The sequence below is a fragment of the Lactuca sativa genome, chromosome 2 (genome assembly GCF_002870075.4).
Source record: "Lactuca sativa cultivar Salinas chromosome 2, Lsat_Salinas_v11, whole genome shotgun sequence".
Taxonomy (NCBI): domain Eukaryota; kingdom Viridiplantae; phylum Streptophyta; class Magnoliopsida; order Asterales; family Asteraceae; genus Lactuca; species Lactuca sativa.
Genome location: NC_056624.2, coordinates 190,903,681 through 190,929,152, shown reverse-complemented (window position 1 = coordinate 190,929,152; position 25,472 = coordinate 190,903,681). Strand labels below are relative to the sequence as shown.

The 25,472-nt window shown below is 34.7% G+C and overlaps 2 protein-coding genes across 2 annotated transcripts; both read left to right on the top strand.

The window, feature by feature from the left end:
* Nucleotides 1–8,488: 8,488 nt before the first annotated feature.
* LOC111901433 (protein RETICULATA-RELATED 1, chloroplastic) lies at nt 8,489–10,496 on the top strand. Its single transcript, XM_023897283.3, has 6 exons — nt 8,489–9,220; nt 9,287–9,609; nt 9,686–9,755; nt 9,840–9,919; nt 9,999–10,066; nt 10,159–10,496. The coding sequence occupies exons 1-6, from the start codon at nt 8,723–8,725 to the stop codon at nt 10,350–10,352; spliced, it is 1,233 nt and encodes a 410-aa protein (XP_023753051.1). The 5' UTR covers nt 8,489–8,722; the 3' UTR covers nt 10,353–10,496.
* Nucleotides 10,497–18,821: 8,325 nt separating this feature from the next.
* Nucleotides 18,822–24,942, top strand: LOC111901432 (AP-2 complex subunit alpha-1). The gene is made up of 21 exons (XM_052768585.1): nt 18,822–19,195; nt 20,046–20,177; nt 20,289–20,414; nt 20,491–20,553; nt 20,647–21,219; nt 21,312–21,409; nt 21,482–21,563; nt 21,657–21,745; nt 21,840–21,945; nt 22,058–22,123; nt 22,205–22,311; nt 22,392–22,496; nt 22,582–22,702; nt 22,811–23,155; nt 23,250–23,330; nt 23,466–23,630; nt 23,703–23,789; nt 23,871–23,996; nt 24,062–24,142; nt 24,236–24,387; nt 24,475–24,942. Exons 1-21 carry the CDS (start codon nt 19,064–19,066, stop codon nt 24,590–24,592), a joined length of 2,955 nt encoding a protein of 984 aa, XP_052624545.1. The 5' UTR covers nt 18,822–19,063; the 3' UTR covers nt 24,593–24,942.
* Nucleotides 24,943–25,472: the final 530 nt, after the last annotated feature.

The following is a 25,472-nucleotide window of genomic DNA, read 5'->3' as shown; positions in this document are numbered from 1 at the left end:
TTCATGATGTCTTACATAAGACTAAACCAGTCTTTTGCTATAATATTTCCATTTCTATTTGCCAAGTTCTCATAATTCAGATTATGAAAAGGGATGCCGTAATCATAATCGAATTTTAGAACGCAAATAATGGACCCGTATATAGAATTTCCTTATGTTGAGCCATTCCAACATGAAATTCATATATATCCTTGACTAAATGATTAAAACCTCACGATCTAAGCTTATAGATTTGAGATGAAGTATAATTTCCTCTCCCTTAATTATAGCAAAACAACTTTTCCCAATTGAAACCTTTTGTTTTCTATAATTAACATTGCTAACTTGCAATACTTATCATAATTATCATGCTCCCACTAACATGATGATTATTAGCATAACACTTATGCTCCCACTAGCTTTGACATGTACTCAGAAATCAGCTGGACTTCTAGAAATCAATACTTCATTGACTTTCTTACCAAAGTTCAGATTTCTGACGCTAGATTGTTTTGATAAAACTTTATCAAAATCATACACCTTCCCTTAGATAGCACACTTGTGTGTCTAAACAATTATGAAGAGGTATGCCGTAATCATAACGGTTAGACCTTTTTGCCACTTCTCACAAGTCCAGGTTAGTGTGCCGGTTAACCACACGCGCTCCACTAACGACTTTGAGAATGCAAATATCACAATTGCTATCTAGCTAAAATCTACTTAGTGAAAGTGTTTCCTCACCATCATTTTCATGAATCGGAGAGAAACCTTATGACACTTAGATTTACTGGTGTATGAGTTCCTACCCATATGAATTTGTCAAACCATAATCACAAGACAAAGATAATGACAAATCCAAAACCATATGGATTGAACTCAATCTTAACTTCTTGCCACCTGGCAGCTCAAGGGCCTGCCATTGCTTCCAAGTTGTTATGCAACAAACTGAGAACTCTAAGAACTCATATGCAAAACCAACTTTAACTGGAATGGGCACAGAATATGTCAACACGATAGGTTATAAACCTCAAGTCGTGTGCTAGTGAAGAACTTTAGGTTTTATTCTTGATTAGTTCTTGAGACTTTCAAGACCTTTAAGACTCCCACTGTCCTCTTGACATATAAGACTCCCTTGTCAAATATCCAAGAGATAGTGAGGATTCTAATCAAGACAAACACTTCACACAATTGGCCTAAGTTGGTCTTTGTTTTATCCAAAACATCACAACTTACCAATTTCAAATGTACAAGAGTAGAAAACTTTTACTCTTACATTTGACAAGTGTTTTAAACCTTCTTTAAGACATGTCACTCAAGTTACAATCTTGGAGTATGACTCTAAGACTTGTATTGGAACGAAGTATGACTCATCTTCTTGATTTAACCATTTCAACAATTCAAGTTCCTCTTCTTAGTCATAAGAATGCACTAAGATTTCCTTAGAGAACTAATTGTGATATGGTTTCTTAATCATTAAGATGATCACAAAACTGATACTAAAGTACTCTCCCATCTTTTCAGATTTGAGAAACTTTTATCCTTCTGCCTAATTTGATTCTTCTTATCGATCTTTTGTGGTGGACTTAATCAGTGCACAAGAATGTGTACTCGATCCCTTAGTCCTTTACTTGACTCACACATCCATGTGAACAAGTAATTAGTCTTAATTTTTCCAAAACTTGAAAGTTCTCATTCATCATGCTATACAACTTGCATGATTCCAAGTTCCGGTCCACTTGAAACTTAGGTGATGAGAATCTTTCCTTATTTGGTAAATTTAGACATTACCACAAATGAAAGAATCAATTTCATACTTCCACTCTTGCTACTAATGGAATCTTATAAGCAACAAAAATTTCCACAGATGCCATTGTAAGGATATTTTAAAATAAATAAAATCAAAAATTTCCTTTTATTTTAAAACTTTGCGGAAAAACTATCCTTACAATCCATATGAAAACTTGTTGTTATCTATTCCTAAGCAATATCTCATAACTCCTAAGAAGTAGCTCAAGAATCCGATTTTTCAAACTATGCGATAGAAATCCATCTATGCGATCAGATTCAGCATATTCTTCCTTTAAGTTTCTTCACTTTCCTTTGATTCTTAAAACATCACCATGTGACCTAGTCACATCATGTATCAAGAATCTCAGAATAGAAACTTAACAGAGTTAGATAGTGGACTTTACCTGAAGTAAAGTCAAACTTATTGACTTTAACATCCTTAGGTAAATTTAGCAGCTTCGCAACCAATGCCCTTTCTTTGGCAATACAAACATATGGACCCTTTGATAATGGTACACGAGACTATCACAGACTTAGCTTTTCTCTTTACCATTTGGTCAACCGAGTTGACCATGGCCGATCCCTTTCCATTGGGAAGAGCATGCTTTACTGGATTTCCTGTGTCACTATTGTCAATGTCCATCAAGTATTAAGGAAGTTGATCTTAACAAATAGATAAGATCATAAGGGTCTTGTCATAGTCTGTTTCATAGGTGTCCCAAAGGAACTCACTATGTGACTTAGAAAGTAGTTGAACCACCAACTTTCTCAAGACTTTGACACCCAACTCTCCCGGCTTGTCAATATGTGACTACATCTCCAAGATGTGATCACACCTAGACCTTGCCTTGCCAATAGGGCTTGAGTGACCTTAAACTTTTCAAGAACTTGTGGGTTGGGGAGAATAATTGGAGGAGGTGAAAGAAGTATGATTTCCAAAGGACATCATCTTCATTTAGGAAATCTTGTTTCACTAGATTTGGGAAGATCATAGGTGTCCAAACCAGACATCTTTTGGGAGATATTCAAGATAGTTGATTTAAAGTCCTTAATATGACACCCAATATGAAATATTAAGGCTAGGACCCAACAAACTATTTTATAACCTAGAAGAGGTATGCCGTAATCCAAGCTATAAAATATTTGAAGGTAGGTGAATGACGATTCACCAATTTCCACCAAGATAAACGAAATGTATTATTAGGTTTTAATTGGTTTTGAAACTCCTAGATCTTTGAGATTCATTGAACTTTTCAAAGGCATGTTTCAATCTCGAGTGTGCCCTTCAGGTTTTGTGACTGGGATGCCGAGGATCACAAAACAAGGTGTGAAGTAACCATGCAAATCACTTGGTACCCTTAATAAATTACCCCTCAATCGATGTGCCGGTTAACCACACACGCTCCATCGATACTATGATAAATATTAAGTCACCCTTTACCTACCTTGTTAAGTCCAAGTTAGTGTGCCGGTTAACCACACACGCTCCACTAACGACTTAGACAAAGTGTAAAGTGTAATTTCATGGGTTAGCACCTTATTCACATTTTTCCTAAGTAACTAAGATTGGGTATTATTAAGAGTTTAGTTACTTAGTATTATCATTAATACTTTTAATGAATGAGAATTATAGTCTTGTCAAACCCGTTCGGCTAACGACCCTCCACCGGTCAAGCAAGCGGTGGGTGAGAGTGGACACCCATTAAGTTGCCATTTTATAGGCAACAACCTTATACCCACCTTATAGACCGGCTTCGTGAATGAGGCGTACTAGCGGTAAGACTGACTTTACTCTTATACTTATATATATTATTAACTTATAATATTATAAAGTATAAGGGTTGAATTTTAACTTTTAAAATTCTAAGGGCTAACTTGGAATTAAAGTATTCATTAGAGAAAACTTTACAAATTCCAAAACTTGAGGGCAAGTTTTGAAACTATTCAAAACTAATTAATTCCATAACTTATGTGTTTAAAGTAGTTTTAATCCAAAAACTCTTCAAGTTCCATAACTTGAGGACAAGTTATGGAAGACTTTAAACTAATAAAAGAATTAACTTTTCTTTATTTTATAACTTATGGAATTAATTAAGGTTACACCTTTTTTTTATTTTTATTTTATTTTATTAAATGAAGAGACTCTTGGTCCTCCATAACTTGAGGACAAGTTATGGAGTCATAAAACCATTTAATTAGAACTAGACTCTTCATTTTTGTAACCTTTGCCAATTTTTTTTGAGTTTTATGATTCTTAAATGTGACTTTTCATATAACTTGAGGACAAGTTACAAAAACACATTTTAGAATCAATTCTTAGATTAATTTGGATTAAAACCAACTATCACATAATTTTATTCATTAATCTAAATTTACTCATAAAACAAGGTAATCCAAAAAACTTTTGGTGATCCATAACTTATTCTTAAGTTATGTAATCCTTTAAAACATTAACACCAAATTTTGTAACTCCAAAAAAACTTTGAATCAATTTTTTTTTTAAAACCTTTTCAAATCCATAACTTATGGAGGTTTCAAAAAAAATAAAACTTTTTAGATCAAACTTTTAAAACTAATAAAATAATCATATTATTTTATCTTTTATTAAATTTGACCTAATTCAACTCATAAAGCAAATTATTCAAATTTTACAAATAATTAGTTTTTCACAAGAACAAGTAATTATTTTAAAAATTGACAAACTTCATGTTTTTTTTTTTTCCTTTTTTTTTCAACTTTGAAAATAAAATATTTGCATCAATATAACAGAAAACAACCCGTGGCTCTGATACCACTGTTGGGTTTTGAGCGTTCTAACACTCCTATGGTGTACATGCAACCCTATAAACCTTGGATCTATGTTTTCTCTATTATACATGCAAATAAGAACTTTCCAAGGCTTTAATCCTAACTAGCATATTATGATGTTCTTAATCTACAAAGTACTAGTTAGAAGACATACCTTTTGATGTAGCTTGATGTCTTCAAGCTTTAAGAGCTTAGCCCCAATAGTGTGGAAGCCTCAAGTGGAATCACAAATCACCAAGACACCTTGGAAGACTTTAGAGAATATGAATACTTGGTTTTCTCTTAGTGAAATCGGCTAGCCCTCTTAGTGTATCACCACTAGTGCCAATTTCACCAACCAAAGACATCTTTATATAGTATGGAGGATTAGGGTTAAACCCTAATACCCATGACCTTTCATTTCCTAGGATCCATGGGTTAAACACTCCATGGACTATCCATGAAAGCTTAGCCCAACCTAAATGAACTTGGCCCATTCCATATATATAAGAGTCCATATTTAATTAGTTCCTTTTGATCACTTAATTAATTATAAATTAATTCTTGATCAATACTAGTTAAATAATATGATTCCATATTAATATATTAGAACTTATAATATATTAATATTAATCATAAACATACTATTCTCAAAAGATTATCCATATAAATTGTGTGGGTGAAGTGCAACCCAAATGGACCATGCCGGGTCGGGTCAAGTACATACCAAATATAGTTATGGACTTAGACATTAATCCAACAGTATCTAGCCGAAACTTTCTAAATGATAATTGAAGATTTCATCGATAGTAGCCCAAAGGTAAAAAGACAGACGAAAACGGACGTTAGACGAAGAAGTTATGGATTTCTAACGGAGTTTTCATGTCCCGGCCTACTAATAAAAATATAATAAAAATAAATTCAAATTTAGCCAACAGAGTCTAAATGAGAGTTGTAGATCATAATGTCACCTACGTGTGCAGATAAAGAACGTCGAAAATGGAGCTCGTATGCGAAAGTTATGAATTTCTGAAGTTTGGGGCACGAAGTCCGATCATGTGTCAGAACTCATGACGTGAACACCGTGTTCACGACGTGAACTCAGAAAAATGTCACCTGGACTCTGTCATACCTCACTCGTGCTGACGCAAGCAGCGAAGATCAAGCTCCACAACGTGAGCACTTGAAACTCACGACGTGAACCCATAAAATTCACCCTATAAATAGAAATCAAGGGTCAGCCGATTTTGGTTGCTCCTCCCTTACTCTCTCACTCCCGATACCCTCTCTAAGCCCTATTTTAACCCCCCGAAGCCCCGGTATCATCCTGAGACCCGAAGCAAGTCCCGAAGCCTGAAGATCCCGAGAAGAAAAAAGTTTTCGAGCCGAAGCTCTACCTGCGAGAAGCCCGATGTGTGAAGATCTTCTAGTTTCACCGAAGAAATACTACTCTTAGAGCCGTAGTGTTGCCCGATCATTTTCTGATCAAGTGAGTGTATAGTTACTTTCTTCTAACACATAAATATGAAGTATTTGCTATGAAATACGTGCTATGTGTTTATATATTGTTGTTTATTTGAGATGAGTGTGGTATGGATGTTTTATATAGTTTTTAAATAAGTTAAACTGTATATGTATTTATGTCTACAAATATGTTGGGTAGAACATGGTTAGATGATATAGTTGGTGTGTGATGAAAGATGGTATGAGTGAACCTTGGCAACTATTGTCTTAATGCCTAATAAAGAACCTTGACAGCTATTGTCTTAGTGCCTAATAAAGAACGCTGACAACTATTGTCTTAGTTCCTAACAAAGAACCCTGACAACTATTATCTTAGTGCCTAACAAAGAACCTTGGTAGCTATGGATTTAGTACTGTATAGATAAACCTTGGCGACTATGGAGTTAGCGCCTATTGTATAAACCTTGGTGACTATGGAGTTAGTGCCTACTGTTAAGTAAACCTTGGTGACTATGGAGTTAGCGCCTATTTGATAAACCTTGGTGACTATGGAGTTAGCGCCTATTGTATAAACCTTGGCGAAGATGTGACTTCGTACCTATTTGATGAACCTTGGCGACTATGGAGTTAGCGCACGTTGAGTAAGCCTTGGCGACTATGGAGTTAGCGTTTGTTGAGTAAACCTTGGCGACTATGGAGTTAGCGCTTGTTAAGTGAACCTTGGTAACTATGGAGTTAGCGCCTGATAGCTATGGATTTAGTACCTGAGAGATAAATGTTGGTAACTATGGACTTAGTACCTGATAGGTAAACTTTGGCAGCAATGGACTTTGTGTCAATTCCTTAGGAATGAATGAATGAAGGATAGTTGATTCTTAGGGTAAAACCTTAAGAGTAAAGAAGACAATGGGGATGGGTAATTGGGTTGATTATTTGACGATTAAATATAATAAATATATTATTGTGGGTTGAAAACCCTATATGTTCACCAGGCTCCCAAACCTGAGCCACTCAGTTTTCTTTGCATTGCAGGTAATGGAACAAGAGTATAAGTTGGTGGACTTGACGAGAGATTTTGAGTTATAGATCAGTAGTTATAAATAACTATTGTAAGGTCTATTTTATACTGTTTATGCTTTTGGTCTGTATCGGGACATGACATCCCGAGATTTTATTATTTAATGAAAAATACATTCTATTTGCGAAATGTTTTGAGAAAGTTTTATCATATTTTGTTTTGGGAACAAATTCCGCAACTACTTTCTGTAAAAGATTACTCTGATTTTAAAAACAAAGCATAAACAAATCGGTATCTTCTGGCCGTGAAATTGGGGATGTCACAAATCGATTGGATTTAACACATAGACATTGTAGATTAAAACACATACACATACACTTAGGATGCCCTTCCTTTTTTCACTTATGATAAGCTCCATTCCTTCGATTTTTGCAAATATGATTCGGAAAGAAAATGAGAGTAATGATATAGTGTTGCTCGACAGGAAGGAGAAGGGAGAGAAAGAAAGTCAAAGAGAAAGAAGGGTGTTGCTCGACATGAAGGAGAAGGGAGTTAAAGAAAGTTAAAGAGAAAAAAGAGGTGTCTTTGATCTACCAGCATGCGTCCAATTATCATTCCTCTTAAGCTCAGTCCATATCTCTCTTTTAGAGGGTCATTGTACCTCTCAGTTTGGTTCTGATTCTCATGAACCTAAGCTTTCAAACAAGACTCATTTGTGAAATCAATATTAAATCCCGAAATATGTGAGAAAATCAAACCCATTTGCGTGTCTATGTTTGATTGATATATTGCATGTGAAAAGGGTGAGTCTATCTGGTTGAAAGTATTCATGGGTGGCTTTAGGTAAGAAGAAAAAAGAGGTTTTTAGAAAGAAAGAGTGTATATATGAGAGTTCGTGTGTGGTTGTGTCTTGACATGGAGAAAAAATAGATCAAATAGATGTTGTAGATTCTTGATTTTGTTTTGTTCATCTATGGTGGAGAGTGTAGGTCGGTGCTGGTGGTGGAGGATCTACAATGGTGGTTTGAGATTGAAGGAAGAACACGGTGAAGAGAGAGAGAGAGAGAGAGAGAGAGAGAGAGAGAGAGAGAGAGAGAGAGAGAGGGGGGTGGGGTAGGCCTAAAATTTCTATTTTTATTTTTTATTAATAAAGTGTTAAAAGAAATATAAGAAAAAATTATAAAGAAATTAAAAGGGCAAAATAGTCATTTCAAGTAGTCTAGGGACCAAAATCATAGGAAATACTTGATTTTAGACCTTCTATGCAAATTGAAAACTTTTTAGATACTATGTACAATTTTTACAAAACCATAGGGACCAATTATACAAATTTGACAAAAAAAAAAAAAAAAAAACTTTAATAGCTAACAGATAATAGTTTAATTACCCTCGGTTACTTGGGAGCCCATTATCAATTATCAATTTCCAGGAAGCCCAATTACTTTGCAAACAAATTTTTAGGGTTTATCGTTTGAAGCACCGCGGATTGCAGAAGATGACAAGATCATCAGATTTTAGCTGGTAGTTCTATATTGTACTGTTTGATCACTTCATTTTATGCGGAGTCGTGTGCAAGTTGATATTTGACTTAAGTTTTCAGCAGGTGTTTAAAAGAAATATCTTTTAATCATACACTCTGCAAATTTGCGATTGTTCTGTGCTGCGTTTGTGGTGAGAAGCAAAACCATGGCGATTTCTTCACCAGGTTTCGTCGTTGCACGACTCCGTGATTCATCGAGCATAAGTGAATCGCCAATGCTTTCCATGAAATTGAAATCGGTACTTAAAAATGGGGTTTCTAATTTTATGCAAAACCCTATTTTAAGAACCCGTGGCAGGAATGCACTTACAGCCAAGTTAAAATCTGCTACATCTGACAATTTAGGGAAAACAGTCACTGTTACCGAGGTTTTCGACTCTAAACCTGATCGAGAAAGCGGTGGTGGAGATGACGGAAATGGAAATTCTCCACCTGGTAACGGCGGCAATGGAGGCGGTGATGAGGGTGGCGGTGGTGGCAACGAGGACGATCACGAGGAGAAAGAGTTTGGACCGTTAATGAAATTCGATGAGGTGATGAAGGTGGCTGAAACACAAGGCGTGAATCTTCCTCCCGATATGTTAGAAGCTGCAAAAGCTACCGGACTTCGCAAACTTATTCTTACACGATACATGGATTTACAGGTAAAGGAAGTTATTTCAATTTGAGTATGATACAAAGCTTAAGTTGGTTTACAATCTGTTGTTCAGGGGTCTGGGTGGGCTCTAGGTTTCTTGATGAAGTATTGTGCAGTTCTTCGTAACAGAATGCTTGCTGATCCATCATTTTTGTTCAAAGTTGGAACAGAGATAGTGATTGATTCTTGCTGTGCGACATTTGCTGAAGTCCAAAAAAGAGGAAAAGATTTTTGGGCAGAGTTTGAGTTGTATGCTGCAGATCTTCTGGTAGGCATAGTTGTTGACATTGCTTTGGTTGGCATGTTAGCACCATATGCTCGAATTGGAAAGCGAACAGTAGCAAGTGGTGGTCTTTTTAGTGGCCTAAAGAACTCTGTTGCAGCTCTTCCAAGCAGGTTATTCCAAAACTTCCATTTTCTTTACAAAATCAAATGATTATGTAGTAACTTTTGAATCATATTGCTTGTCCAGTGTCTTTGAGTTTGAGAGACCAGGGTGTAGATTTTCAGCTCAACAACGACTTGCAACATACTTTTACAAGGTATGCAAATGATCTTTATTAATTTTGCTCACCTTGTGATGACAATTGACATGACATGTGTTTTGGTGATAATAATGGATACAGGGCCTCTTGTATGGTTCAGTTGGATTTGGGTGTGGTATAATCGGTCAAGGAATTGCAAACATGATTATGAATGCCAAACGGTATGCTTCTCACTTGACAATATGGCAATGTTACTAATGAAATGTCTAAAATACCCTTTAAATCTGTTTGTAATTATAGGAGGATGCATACTTCAGATGAAAATTTACCACGAGTGCCTCCTTTGGTGAAAAGTGCTGTTCTTTGGGGTATGTTATGTTTTGTAATGATTTTGATTGTTTATATAATAATTAGCATGCAGCAGATATTTAGGTTTTTTATTGAATAAACATAAACACAGGTGTTTTTCTTGCGGTGTCTTCTAATACGCGTTATCAAGTTATCAATGGATTGGAAAGTGTGGTGGAAGCTTTACCTTTGGCGAAACAGGTCCCTGTAGTTGCAATGGCATTTACGGTTGGAGTGCGTTTTGCAAACAATATTTATGGTGGAATGCAGTTTGTAGACTGGGCTAGATGGAGTGGTGTTCAATAATTGGATGTAGAATTTTGCTTCTTTTGGCAGTTGATAAGGCAGTTGCCTCCTGCTCCTTTTACTAGGTTGATTTCTTATCCAACCGAGTTCTTTTTTTTGTTGTAGTTTGAAATAAGAAAAATTAATGTTATTGTATCTTTGGTATTTCTTCAATTAGTATTATTGAACAAAATCTAATTAAATTAGGGACAAAATTGCAAAAATGGTCCTTATGGTATGTCAAAAATTATCATTTTGGGCCAATCAGGTTTAGACTAGCACAAATGGTCTAAAGTTTCCATTTTGTTGCGAGTCTGGTATATTTTGGTTTAATTTTTTATAAAATGATGATTTTGCCCTATGTATTTTTTAAAAATTTTTTTTATTATAGAAATAAAAAAAGAAAAAGAAAAAGAAATTACTCTCTCTCTCTCTTTGATCTTGCCTTTTGTATTCTTTGATTTTTTATAAAATAAAGTCCAAGAAGAGGGACCAGTCGGTAGATGCTTTTGTAAGCTTACAAGAGTGGCGATTAACGTCAATGAGATCCTTGAGTGGAAGAATATCATTGATCCATTCGTTACAGAGATAAGTGACACAAGCGATGGATAGAAGAGACCATCGATGTCAAGGAAGAAGTCTTTTGACTTACAAACACCTTGTGGAACAAGTTACTTGAGAAGTTAGTTGCATTACAAACTGAAGTAAACTTGTGCAAGGCAGCAATCGCCAGAAGAGCTATTGCAAGAACGTTGTCGCACACTGAAGCACTTAAAACCATTGAAGTATGGAGGTAAATGCGAACCTAAAGAACTTGACAAATTCTTTTGGTTGATGAAATGCTACTTTAATGCTACTTAAGTGAAGGACAACATGACGAAGGTAGATACGACCGTCCTTTCTCTATGCGAAAGTGCAACTCTACGGTGGAGAAGGAAACACGAAGACACTGAAAAAGGCCTATACACCATAGACACATAGGAAGAATTTAAGAGGCAACTTAAGAAACATTTCTTCCTACATAATGTAGGAAGAAATGTTTCTTAAGTTGCCTCTTAAATTCATGTAGGAAGAAATGTTTCTTAAGTTGCCTCTTAAATTCTTCCTATGGGTCTATGGTGTATAGGCCTTCATAAGTGTCTGGATTCGAGACTACATAGTCGAGTTCATGAGCTTGATGCTAGAGTTACCTGATATGCAGAAGAAAGACAAACTTTTCTATTTCATGGATGGACTACAATCTTAAGCTTATAATGAGCTCAACAGGAGAAATGTTAGAGACATCGACGAAACTATCGTCGTGACAAAAGATCTAATGAAATTTCGTAGAGAAACCATGGTTAAGAAAAATAGTGGTGGAGATCGATCTACATCAGAACCACAACCAAATCAAGACACACCAAACCCTCAAATTCAAAAGGAAAACTAATCGAAGGAAAAAATCAAAAAGGAGAACAAAAGGAGGTCAAGTGTTACATATGTGATGGTCTTCACTTGATTCGAGATTAACCGAAGAAAAAAGCCTTCTATGCGACGGTGTTGTAGGAGGAAGAAGTCGAAGCACAAATAAGTTCAATGCGTTTTCTAAACTCGATATCGAAGGATGAGATAAAATCATCTAAAGGAGACGAAACTAAATGGGAGAGTCTAATGTTTGTCGAAGCTAAGGTGAATGGAAGGAACATTAAGGCGTAGATTCCGGAGCAACTCATAGTTTCGCCGCAGAAGAGGAATCCACGAAGTTGGGGATCCATTATACAAAGGAGTGGGGACGGTTGAAGGTTGTCAACTCTCCATTTAATTCAATCCTTGGAGTTTCTCGTGGAATACCCATGAAGATTGCAGAATGAGAAGGATCCATCGACTTGATAGTGGTTCGAATAGACGACTATTACATGGTACTAGGAATGGACATTCTGGATAAGGTACGTCCTTGGTTGTTCGAGAGAGACAACACCATGCGTATAACTAAGGGATCAACGATCCACATCATTCCCTTAGAAAGAAGCAAGACAAAAGCTCGAACCCTTTCAACTATGAAGCTTCACAAAGGCCCCGAGAGCGAAGGAAGTATGCATATGTCGTATGGCCCGAGTAAAAAGATAAAAAAGAATATGAAGCCAAAAAGGGAAGTTCCAGTGAACGAGACACATTCGAACAAACATGGATATTTATCCCACATGAAGATTGATCCAAGAGTCTATGAGGTTGAGAGAGGATTGGTGGCAGAAGGAGCGTTAGGGAAACAAATTGTGCCTTACTCGAAGAAACACTTTAAAGCAAAAGAAAAGACACGAAGTAGTTTGGTGATAGGATCGAGATATACGTTTCGAAGACTTGACGAGGATGTCAAAGGGTTTAAGTGGGGGAGGATGTCACAGACCAAGTTTCTGGGATCATGTAGAGAACATTGGAACGATAGAGAATACTCGAGGAGTCCCTGGAGAGATTGAGAACACACTACGAGTCCCTGGAAGATGCTAAAGAATTATGGATGTCCCAGGAAAAATATGGAACGACCATGAATAATCCAGAAAATACAAGTGAAGCTAAAATGACTCGGAGGAATTTAGAACGACCTAGAACATGCTAGGTCACAAAGGAACACGTTGGATAATGTTGGAACGTCCTAGAAATCTCTAGGGCATCATAAATGGTATAGTATATTATAGAGTCTTGTAAATGTTATATAGATATCATTGGAAGAGTCTAGAATAGTCGGGAAGATACGGGACCTAGAAACTTCTATTTGATGAGGTGTAAAGACCCTATATATAGGAAAGAGGTATCATTTGTAGAATCAATCGAGAAGTTGCCTTGTAAAAGTTGAGTTCTATAAAAGAAACTTTCTTTCTTACTTAGAAGTGTTCCTTGTCCTAACTCTTACTTTCGAAGTTCGTTAGTACATCTAGACCGCTGAAGTTAGCCTGACTAAGAAGTGGCACACGGTGATTGAGTCGTCCCGATGATAATTGACACCACTGCACCACAAATATCACATGCAACGCAGCCACCTTCATAAGAAATATCATTCATTTCAATCCTCGGTCCAATTACATCGATGGTATTCCCTGCATTGGGTTCAATCACGAATAAATTATCATCATCTCCTTCATATTCAGCACAATATGAGACGTTGATGTTCCCCATTGAACAATATGTTTCACGTAATGCTTTCTCAGCCATGGCTTTGAGCATTCCGGTCATCACATTAAGAGGCAGGAAGACATGTACGCCTGGGTTCTCGTTTAACTTTAAGCCATCTATCAAACCTCCATCCTTCTTGTAAACACAACTTAAAGATGTCGTATCTTCAAATTTACAATCAGCAACATCCCAAATCTTCACAAATTTTTGGACTCCATCCAAAGACATAATCGACTTATACAAGTAACTCAAATCGCGATGCAGCTCAAGGGCATTTAGATAATTATTGGTGGACAATTTTTTAACCGAATAGTAGTAGGTAATTCTTCTTTCTAGAGATGAGATATCCACCGACAATTGTATTATGCAAGTGATGGCAAATGCATTAGTGTTTTGTTTACCCAAATATTCCCCGTTCAATGATATGTCTTCACCAACATTCTCTGACTCTATTACAAGAATATCCACCAATTATTGAGTCATTCCCATGAAACCATGTCCTCATAGCACTTTAGAGTCGAAAGCTATGTTATAGAATTGTCGATATAAAGTCTTTCCCCTGAAAGTGGATCCCGATTTAGAGATGGGTATTTCATACACCAAGCTCACCATTTTTTCAAGAAGACCACTTAATGTTTCCAAAAGATTCCCCCATCTTTTACTGCAGAGTATTTCTCAATTATCAGATTGCCACACATCATATTTGAGATTGACCAAACCCATCTTTTGTAGTGTTGTCATGTACCCATCATCAACGGTACTATAATCCCAGCCTTGAAACCAACCTTTCCTGTATGCTATCCCATGGAGGATACGAAGATACAATCCCCTTTTTTTAGAAGTGTCAATAAGTTTGATTGACCTTTTCGAAAAGAAAAAAAATGTTAGATAAAAAGGGGCTCGAAATGCAAGAAGAAACAATGTAGTTTATAATTATTGTTCCTTATTATAGCATTGTACTTTAGTATATTTAAAGTGCAATGCTCTTGGTTGGAATACGGTGAAAAATACAATATGCTAATAACAAAAAAAGAAAGTACAATGCTATAATCAGAGAAAACTTTAACCATAAAACATGGAGTACCTGGTGTGTAGGGACAAACAGACACGATACTACATATTCATAAGTTCTATCCCATTCAAATGCTTTGATCCACATTCCTTTCCTTTGATTGAGATAAGATGGCCGAAGCCATTTGCATGGATCATGCCATGCAGTATATACGTTTGGCACTCAAGCACATTTACTTATGTAGGATAAGTCCACTTGTCGGCATCCGGGATTATGAAATGATATCAAAATCTTGATACAAAAAGCTTACCCCAACCTGTTAAAATAAAGATTTTTTGTTGATAAACCCTATAATATCAAAATATTATTGTCGAAGGCTTTGAGAAATTGCAAATACATTGCTATTATGAGTAAAGAATTATAAGTATGTTGCAATTACTAATAAACTACCAACTATGTTGATACTATTACTAACAAAATAAAAGCACATTGTTATTTTGGGTAAGGAGTACATTGCATATATTGGTAAAATGTAAAGTACATTTCATAATATTTTTTGAATAAACAATTTTTTTTGGTTAGTGAAATTGCACAACTTCTTAAGTAAACATACCAAAAATGTAATTACAATTTCAAAGTGAATTGAACAACTTTTAAACCAAAAGGACAAAAAATGTGATTTCATTTAAACTAAAAGGACCAAATACGTAAATTCATTTCAAAGCGATGTTAATTTTGGGTGATATTGAAGAACTTTTAAACTAAAAGGACCAAAAAAGGGATTTCATGTAAACTAAAAGGACCAAAAATATAAATTCACTTCCTCTCTCGAACAACTTTTCATTTAAAAGGGTCAAAAGGAATTACAATTTCGAGATGGAATTGAAGAACTTTTAAGCTAAAAGGACCAAATACATAACTTCATTTAAACTAAATGGAAAAAAATCTTAATTCATTTCAAAGTGACATGAATTTCCAGATGAAATTGAAGAACTTCTAAACTAAAAGGACCAAAAAAGTAATTTCATGTAAACTAAAAGAACCAAAAATATTTATTCATTTCAAAATTATGTGTCTTCCTCTCCATTTAGTGAGACTTTTTCATACTAAAATGACAAAAAATGTAAATTTATTTCAAGGACCAAGATTTTTGGATATTACAAGTGATTGTTGGGTTTTGGTTCAAACTTGGGTTTCAAAACTTCAAAACATTTACAATAGAGCATAAAAATAATAAATAGCATCAAACCTTTTATATACACTAAAGATCATTTTGCATGAACATGTAAAGAATAAATATTAGGGAAATAGACTTATTAAAGTAATTAACCTTTTGATTTGTACACATCTAGGTAACAAACTTTTTAGAAATGTTCACATATGACTGGTTGTAGTAGATTACATCTAGTCATAATGGTCATATGTGAACACTTCCAAAAAGTTTGTTACCTAGATATATACAAAAAAAGATAGTCACTCATATGTGAACAAACCGAAAAAGGTAAGAGTAAATTACACGAACGGTCCCTGTGGTTTGGGTAATTTGTGCGTTTGGTCCCTAACTTATTTTTTTAACTCAGATGATCCCTATTGTTTATTTTTGTTGTGCATTTTGTCATGTCTTATCTCAAAAGACTATTGTGCTTTTTTAATTAATTTTCTAATTTTTGTATTTATTTTTTATATATTTAAAAAATTAATATAAATTTCATTGAAATGATCCAGAATGATCCAAAGGTTGAAATTAATCATGGAAACACAATGAATGACCATGATTGTTGAAGGTGATGTCATCAAGTTTCTCTTTTAATATATATAGAGATAATTTTCAATCATGGCTTAACTTTTAAGTTGTAATGATATTTGAAAGATTCAAATCTCCATCAATAGTGAAATCCGATTATAAGTTTCGATTTATGAAACCGATTTAAAACCTAAATGATGTTTAAAAACTAAATTGAAGTTAATGTATCGATCGATTGATTGGATGATACATTTATGGATTTATTGTTTTACCTTGAGTTTTTGTTGCTATGTTGAATTTGAACTTCATAAGTGTTCCATCTAGTTTTAGAAAGTTTAACAGCACTTTGAAACATTATGATTTTGGTTCGCCAGGTCAAAGTGAACTGTAAGCGGTGATGATTTCGGTTTAGTAATGCAATGACAATAAAGAAAAGCTTATATGATTTCTATTGAAGCTAAATGGTTTTGGTTGTTCAAAATATTGGGTTATCACACTTAAACCACAAATCATTGTGTAATAATGCTTTTGAATGGTTTTAAACATAATTGGAATTTCATCTTCAATTAGTTGAAGGTAACTAGAAATTATGTAGAGAATCTATTAACCCAAATATGAGTTAATACTTAACCTGAAAGTTTGATGCCTTCTAGATGTTTATCCAATCCTCCAAAGCATTAAGTGAGTTAAGTCATCAAGTGGTGAATGATTAAGATATAATTAAGTGGTTATAATTGGAATTGGAATGGTTAAATCAATTTGGATATACTAAATGGCCATTTTTGAAGTTTATGCTCGAAAGAGAGTTCCAACACACAATGCACGACCTTACAAGTCTATTTGCAAGGCTATGCAACTTGGCCATATGAGAATAATTTTTTCATTGAATATTTCATGCCCTTACAAATTGTGAATGACATGAAAACTCTTGCATGACCACGAAACATATTTTAGAAGGTCATGCATATGTGTAAGTAAAAGAAGTTCGCTTTTATTTATATTTTTTTTCCACACAACTCCATATCATCTCTAGGCTTTGATATGCCTTCATATGGACTTAAAGAAGACCGCGAAACAATAATATTTCACTTTTAATATCAAAAACTTAATATGTGGCTTAACAGAGCATAAAAAGGTTTTTGACCCAACTATTGTTATAATTAGGTGAGCATTGAGCCCTTAAAGCATCTAGGGAGAAATGGATTATAAGAAGTAGCTAAAGGACTTTAGGTAAGTACTCTACCCTATGAACACTTGTTCAAAATATATGATATATTTGTACTTGTGTTTTCCCTTATGTTTAATACAATACACATACACATACACACTCGATGGCTATTATATGTATTTTGATATGTATTTTGTGTGTCGTTTCTTTCATTCAAATGCTTGATGTTATAGTTTCTAAATGAGGTACACCCATTAATGATTTAAGGGCACTTTAGTGAAACCCCAAACATTGTTGATATTTAGGCTTAATATCTAGCCTACTATTGGGATTAACTCATGCATTTAGAATTACTGTTAATATGTGTACTCGCTTAGTTACACCGTGAGGAGGTGTACTCACTTAGTTAGTATTGTCACGACGTGTACTCATTTAGCTACATTATGAGGAGGAGTACTCACTTAACTGCATTGTAAGGAGATGTACTCAGTTGGTCTACTATGTTATGACATGTACTCGCTTAACTATATTGTGAGGATGTGTACTCAGTTTGTTTTGGGAGGAGGTGTGCTCACTAGGTTAATATTACGAGGAAGCATACTCACATATCCACATTGTTTGTAAGGGATTTAGAAGATTTTGAGTCAAACTATGACTTAACTCACAAGATAAACATGTTAAGTGTTTATCTTCACTTGTTAATAAAATAAACTCTTCAACAATTCTAAATAACTTCCGTAATAAAATTGAAATCAATGATAATATTATCTATATACATTTATTATTGGTCTAAAATATCCAACATTCGTGACCTTAGAATAAGGGCCTTATATGAGAGTGGAGTATGTAGGAATGGTAATAGATTATTTTTTAGAAAGGTGACACACACACATCTACTCATAAACAACTCCTTAATCCGATATGTCCCAAATAGATATGGACCTTCAACCTAATGGAGGAATAGATGCATACATATGGCATGATTATTTGATATATCGTAAGGTTTATTACACTTCTGTTTATCATATGATATATGATATATGAGTTTTGAGATTTATCTTTGACAAATCGTTTTGCAAATAGATGACCTTCCATACATTGTCGTTTCATGATTATGTTCATTAACTATAACCTTCAACCTCCAAAGAGAATTGACTAATTTTCACGTGATCCTTAAATAACGTCATGAATGATAATAGATTGTTGACTTTTAATAGACATATCGTAAGAAGTGACGGACTCAAATAATTAGATATTACCTATCTAACCCTTTGTACAAGTTATTTATTATATTAAATAATCTACAACATGATATTGTTATGATTTTCCTTATATTTATTCTTTTCAAATTTAGTGGATTAACTGAGAGATTATTGTTATTACTACTATAGTTAATTTTTGGAAAGAGAAAGGTAAACGGGAAGTCTTCTCACTGGCTGACGGCTCTCCGAAATTTTACTCGGTCCATCTGCTCCCTCTCCTTCTCTCTCTAGATCACAGTACACTATATTCTTCGGTTGCTTTATCATTTATGAATCTATAATTTGATTTCACATTGACTGCATTTTTGTGATTGAAATTGGATTCGGATCGAGAAACAAACGGCTATAGTCTAGAGAAACAGACGCCGCTCGGCTGGATCTGATCTAAGTCTAGCGGAGATGGCGTTGTCAGGTATGAGAGGTCTCTCCGTCTTCATATCCGAAATCCGTAATTGCCAAAACAAAGAACAAGAACGCCTTCGAGTTGATAAAGAACTTGGCAATATCCGTACACGCTTCAAAAACGAAAAGGTCAGGCTTCATTTCTATTTCCCACACATACGTATTTAGAAAAGTTGTATTTTTAGTATATATATTTTTCGCTAAGGTGCCGAACTTGTAAATTCGATTAGATTAAGACTGAAGCGAAGTGAAATTTACAAAGTTAGGTTTAGTTTGTTTGGTCAATTGAGGTCATTTTGGAAGTTCAGTAGAGGAATTTCTCGACATTAAGATGAACTCAAGAAAATGCGGGGTCAATGTAACTAAGAGATGCATAATGTTTCAACCTGAATATAAACAGTAAATTAAGAAAACACTGGCAACTCTTTGAAATGAGGATTTCTAAAACAACTTAGATGGGTTGGTGAGGTATGAACCGATTCATCAAACTTATGTGCACTACTTTGGATTGGTCAATTGCCTGTCATGTTACCTGTTTTGACACTTAAAGGAGAAATGGTTAAAAATGAAATGAACAATAGCATAAAGGGAGTTTACTAATACAAACTAACAACTTGACCTGGGATATGTAAGGATTCAAGGAATACTAGTCATCTGCATCTATCTGACATTATTGGTAATAATGATTGAAAAGTATGAAATCCCTTTTGGCTATACGGATAATTAAAATTTATAGCCGACTCAATACTTGAGTGATCTCCAGATGATGTATCATGATATGAGGAATTGAGGATAACTTAAGGTAAACTAAAATCTGTATGCACTTTTGGTAGAAGAACAGGGATGACCTTGACTCATGAAACTAGACATAGGCCTAGTTAGTGATCCTAGAAGATCAGTCATGAGTCATGTTCAACCCCATACAAAATCAACATCCTTCCAAAATAAATAATAATCCTTCACATTTTTCTTGTCACAGGGGTTGACACCATATGACAAAAAGAAATATGTTTGGAAAATGCTTTACATATTTATGCTAGGATATGATGTGGACTTTGGTCATATGGAAGCTGTTTCTTTGATTTCTGCACCAAAATATCCAGAAAAGCAGGTACATACATACTAACATACCCATTCCTTAATTTAAATTTGTTTCCTTCTCTGTATTGCAAAAAAAGAGTGTTATGTTATTCTATTCTTATGGTGTGTGTGTTTCTTGAAGGTTGGGTATTTAGTGACATCATGTTTGCTCAATGAGAATCATGATTTTTTAAGATTAGCAATAAATACAGTTCGCAACGATATTATCGGACGCAATGAAACTTTTCAGTGTCTCGCATTGACAATGGTATGGATATAAAACCTTGATTGTGATTTTTTTAGATCTTTTCTTTTTTTGTTATCAAATTAACAAACTTTTACAGGTTGGGAATATTGGTGGTAGAGAATTCGCTGAATCACTAGCACCCGATGTTCAAAAGTTACTTGTAAGTCTAAAGTCTAAACTCCACATTTAATTTATAATTTTTGTAAATGAAAATATGATTATTATCTTTTTCTTTAATTTTCTCAAATCTCAGGTCTCAAGCAGTTGCAGACCACTGGTGAGAAAAAAGGCTGCACTTTGTCTTCTGAGGCTTTTTAGGAAAAACCCTGATGTGGTGAATGTAGATGGGTGGTCTGATCGAATGACACAACTATTAGATGAAAAAAATCTTGGTGTTTTAACATCATCAATGAGTCTTTTTGTTGCTTTGGTTTCTAACAACCATGAAGCATACTGGAGTTGCCTTCCAAAATGTGTTAAAGTTTTGGAAAGACTTGCTAGAAATCAAGATATTCCTCAAGAATACACGTATTATGGTATTCCATCTCCTTGGCTTCAAGTCAAAACAATGAGGGCTCTTCAGTATTTCCCAACTGTTGAAGATCCAAACACAAGAAGAGCATTGTTTGAGGTTCTACAACGAATACTCATGGGAACAGATGTTGTGAAAAATGTTAACAAGAACAATGCTTCTCATGCTGTTTTGTTTGAAGCTCTTGCTCTTGTTATGCATCTTGATGCTGAAAAAGAGATGATGTCTCAGTGTGTAGCTTTGTTAGGGAAATTTATAGCTGTTCGTGAGCCAAATATCCGTTATCTTGGTCTCGTAAGTAATTTAATCAATGAAATTGTATAATGTTGCTATAATCTGATGGAGTTATAACTTAAATGTTATATGCCTATTTTACCCTTTTGCAGGAGAACATGACTCGAATGTTGATGGTTACAGATGTCCAGGACATAATTAAGAGACATCAAGCTCAAATTATCACCTCATTGAAGGATCCTGACATCAGGTGTGAGGCTTAATTTTGCTATTAACTGATTTATATCATTTTTTTTTACTTAATTTTATTTCTTGAATGCAGCATTCGGAGACGTGCACTGGATCTACTTTATGGTATGTGTGATGTTTCAAATGCTAAAGACATTGTTGAAGAACTATTGCAGGTAAAGAGTTGCTAGATATAAATATAATCCGTGTTCAATTATATATTTCAGTTGGATTTTTCTCATATGCCACTGATAAACATTTACTTTTAGTATCTTGGAACAGCAGATTTCACAATGCGTGAAGAGTTGGCACTAAAAGCTGCTATTCTTGCTGAGAAATTTGCCCCTGATTTATCATGGTATGCTGTTTTGTTTTTTTATCTAATACCAGATTTATGGTTTTTATAGTATTTTTTTAATGTTGTGAATTTCACTTTTGTTATGACTGTTCAGGTATGTTGATGTTATTCTTCAGTTGATTGACAAAGCAGGAGATTTTGTCAGTGATGACATTTGGTTTCGTGTTGTGCAATTTGTAACCAACAATGAGGACCTTCAGGTAATTTTACATCCAGCTAATCAATTTGGTATTGTAGAATGTAGATTGGTATCTGCATTATTAAAGTTCATAGGACTTACTACTGACTCACTTTTCTTTTTTTAATCATTAGCCTTATGCAGCTCTCAAAGCTAGAGAATATCTTGATAAGCCTGCAATACATGAGACAATGGTGAAGGTATGTAGATTATATCTTATATTTCCTACACAAATATAGACAACTGTATGCTGATGTCATCATGGGTCTTTTATTATGCAGGTTAGCGCTTATCTGCTTGGAGAATACAGCCATCTTTTGGCCAGACGACCTGGGTGTAGCCCAAAGGACATTTTTGTCATTATACATGAGAAGCTTCCTACTGTATCGTGAGTATTTCTATTTCTATACATCTATGTTTTCTTTTGTGATCATCATCTATTTTTTTTTTTTTTTTTTGTTTCTACAGGACTCCAACAATATCCATTCTTCTCTCAACATACGCAAAGATTTTGATGCACTCTCAACCACCAGATCCCGAATTACAAAACCAGATCTGGGCAATATTCAGCAAGTGAGTTTATAATAAATAGGAGCTACACTTTTTTTTTTTTGTATAAGCAAAATTTGATAATATTTAATTTCACACACATTGACAGATATGAAACATGCATTGATACTGAGATACAACAAAGAGCTGTGGAGTATTTTGCATTGAGTAGGAAAGGTGAAGCCCTGATGGATATATTAGCAGAAATGCCAAAGTTCCCTGAACGTGAGGTATATTTAAGCGTAGGGTTTTAATTGATTGATTGATTGAGCATATAATAATAATAATAATTTATCTGATATGGTGATTGTTGTTGACTTTGATTTACCTTTTTGAAGTCTTCATTGATCAAGAAAGCAGAAGACACTGAAGCTGATACTGCAGAGCTAAGTGCTATCAAGTCACGCACACAACTGCAGGCTTCTAATGCTTTAGTGGTGACATCTGAGCGCGAACCTCCCCAACTTGGTATGGTCAAAATCCCCAGCGTTGACCATAACTCTGTGAGCGTTGACCAAGAGTTGACTCAAGCTAATGGAATTTCACATGAAGTTGACCACCCTCAACCTGATATTCTTGGAGATCTTTTAAGCCCACTGGCTATTGAAGCACCTCCTCCTCCTGTAAGTGAAGATGATGCATTAGCTCTTGCACCTGTTGAAGAGCAAGATAATATTGTAAAGGTACTACTGTCTGCCACATGTCCTATCCTCATTGGCTATAAATATCATTTATTTCTTTATATTATTTTAACTTTCTGTTGACAACCTTACACAGCCAATAGGAGACACTGCAGAAAGATTTCATGCCCTGTGTCTTAAAGATAGTGGAGTTCTATATGAAGATCCTTATGTTCAGGTACTAAAAAGTCAAGTTATATATATATATATATATATATATATATATATATATATATATATATATATATATATATATATATCATATATTGCATTAGATTTTATTTATTTTTTTGATTAATTATTATTATTCCAGATTGGTATCAAAGCAGACTGGCGAGGTCATCAAGGTCGCCTAGTCATCTTTTTGGGGAACAAAACAACTTCTTCACTCACTTCAGTTCAAGCAGTGGTTCTGCCTCCATCTCATTTAAAACTGGAACTCTCATCAGTACCTGAAGTTATACCTCCACGAGCACAGGTATTGCCTTGTATTTTTTTAATTAATTTATTTAAAAATAAATATTTAAAAAATTGGTTTTTAACGATTCAGGTTCAATGCCCAGTTGAAGTGGTAAATCTTGGTCCAAGTAGGGATGTTGCAGTTCTTGATTTCTCATACATGTTTGGCACCAGCTTGGTATGTTCTTATTTATGCTTCTTCATTCTACAAGACTACAACTTATCCATTTAGTCAATGTTTGACTTTTTTTTTACTCAGGTTGAAAGTAAGCTCCGGCTTCCTGCAGTAATAAACAAATTTTTCCAGCCTATACCAGTATCCACAGAGGAGTTTTTTCCACAGTGGAGATCACTGGCTGGACCTCCTTTGAAACTTCAAGAAGTGGTTCGTCTATATGTCTTTTCCTTCATGATTTATATCTGAAGTTTAATGTTTATAAAATTGAACAGGTAAGAGGCGTAAGAGCTATGTCATTGGGTGAAATGTCACATTTGTTTAGCAGTTTGAGGCTTATAGTTTGCCCTGGACTCGTAAGTTTTATTATGACTGACTATTGTAATTTGTAAAAAGTAAAAACACCATACATTTTAACTTACTGTGTTTGTTTGCTTGTTAATTTTAAGGATCCAAATCCAAGTAATTTAGTTGCAACCACAACTTTTTATTCAGAAAGCACACGGGCCATGTTATGTTTGGTAAGAATTGAAACAGATCCAGCTGACAGAACACAACTCCGCATGACAGTTGCATCACAAGATCCAACTCTAACATTCGAGTATGTTTTTCTTTTTCATAATATTTTATAGCAAAATACTTGGATACTATTTATAAATATTATGTGTGTGTATATATGTTGATTCAGGTTAAAGGAATATATCAAGGAACACTTGGTTAGCATTCCCACAGCCCCTAGTATGCCACAACAACCTCAACCAATTGCATCGTCAGATCCCGGGGCTTTACTTGCTGGTTTGCTTTGAACATAATTTTTATCCAATATATTTTTTTTCATGGCAATAAAAAAGAAAAAGAAAAACCATAGAGGGTGGGTGTTACACTAGAGTTGGGGTTATTTCGGGATTTTTTGCACAATTAGATTGTGTGAGTGTTGGTAGGTGGGGTTTGAAATTCTTTGAAACATTTACATGGTTTATAGAGGGAATGGGAATTGGGAAGTTGCATCATTTTTTTTTTTATCATCATTATTATGTAATGTGTAATATGAGGATGGGATTGGGAGGAAGTAAAGAATTGTTGTATCTAAGGTTATTGGATTTCTTTGTCTGGTAATCAATGCACAGATATATAATATCCCAGTAATTTTTAATTACATTTTTTTCGTTTCTCGCCTAGGGATTAAACTTAATACTGTATTTGTGGCTTTATTAAACTGCCACCAGTTACATAAGATAATCAGTAGACCTACACACATTAGTGGTTGTGGACAGGTATAGGGTTGATCTCAGAACAGTCTGGTCTTTTTGGAACCAGTCTCACGGTCTTTACGTACGTCTTTTTTCGGTTTTGGTCTTTCTGTTAACAGATATATGATTAACACTAAAATTGTACATTAAGATTTACTAAAAATGATACAGTAAAAGTTAATAAATAAAGAAAGCAAGAAATTGTAAATAACACCAAAAATTATTTGTATATGAACTTTGGCTTTTGGTATAAATTGAGACTGTTTCGTAGTGATCATGTTTTTTTAGACTAGTTTCTTCATAAATAACACCAAAAATTATTTGTAACAGTACGGTCTTTTTAGAACTGTTTCAGAGTGATGATGTTTTTTTAGACTAGTTTCTTCAGGTCGGTCTCTATTTTTGAAGAGTTCGGTTTTTGTCGTTTTTCATTTTT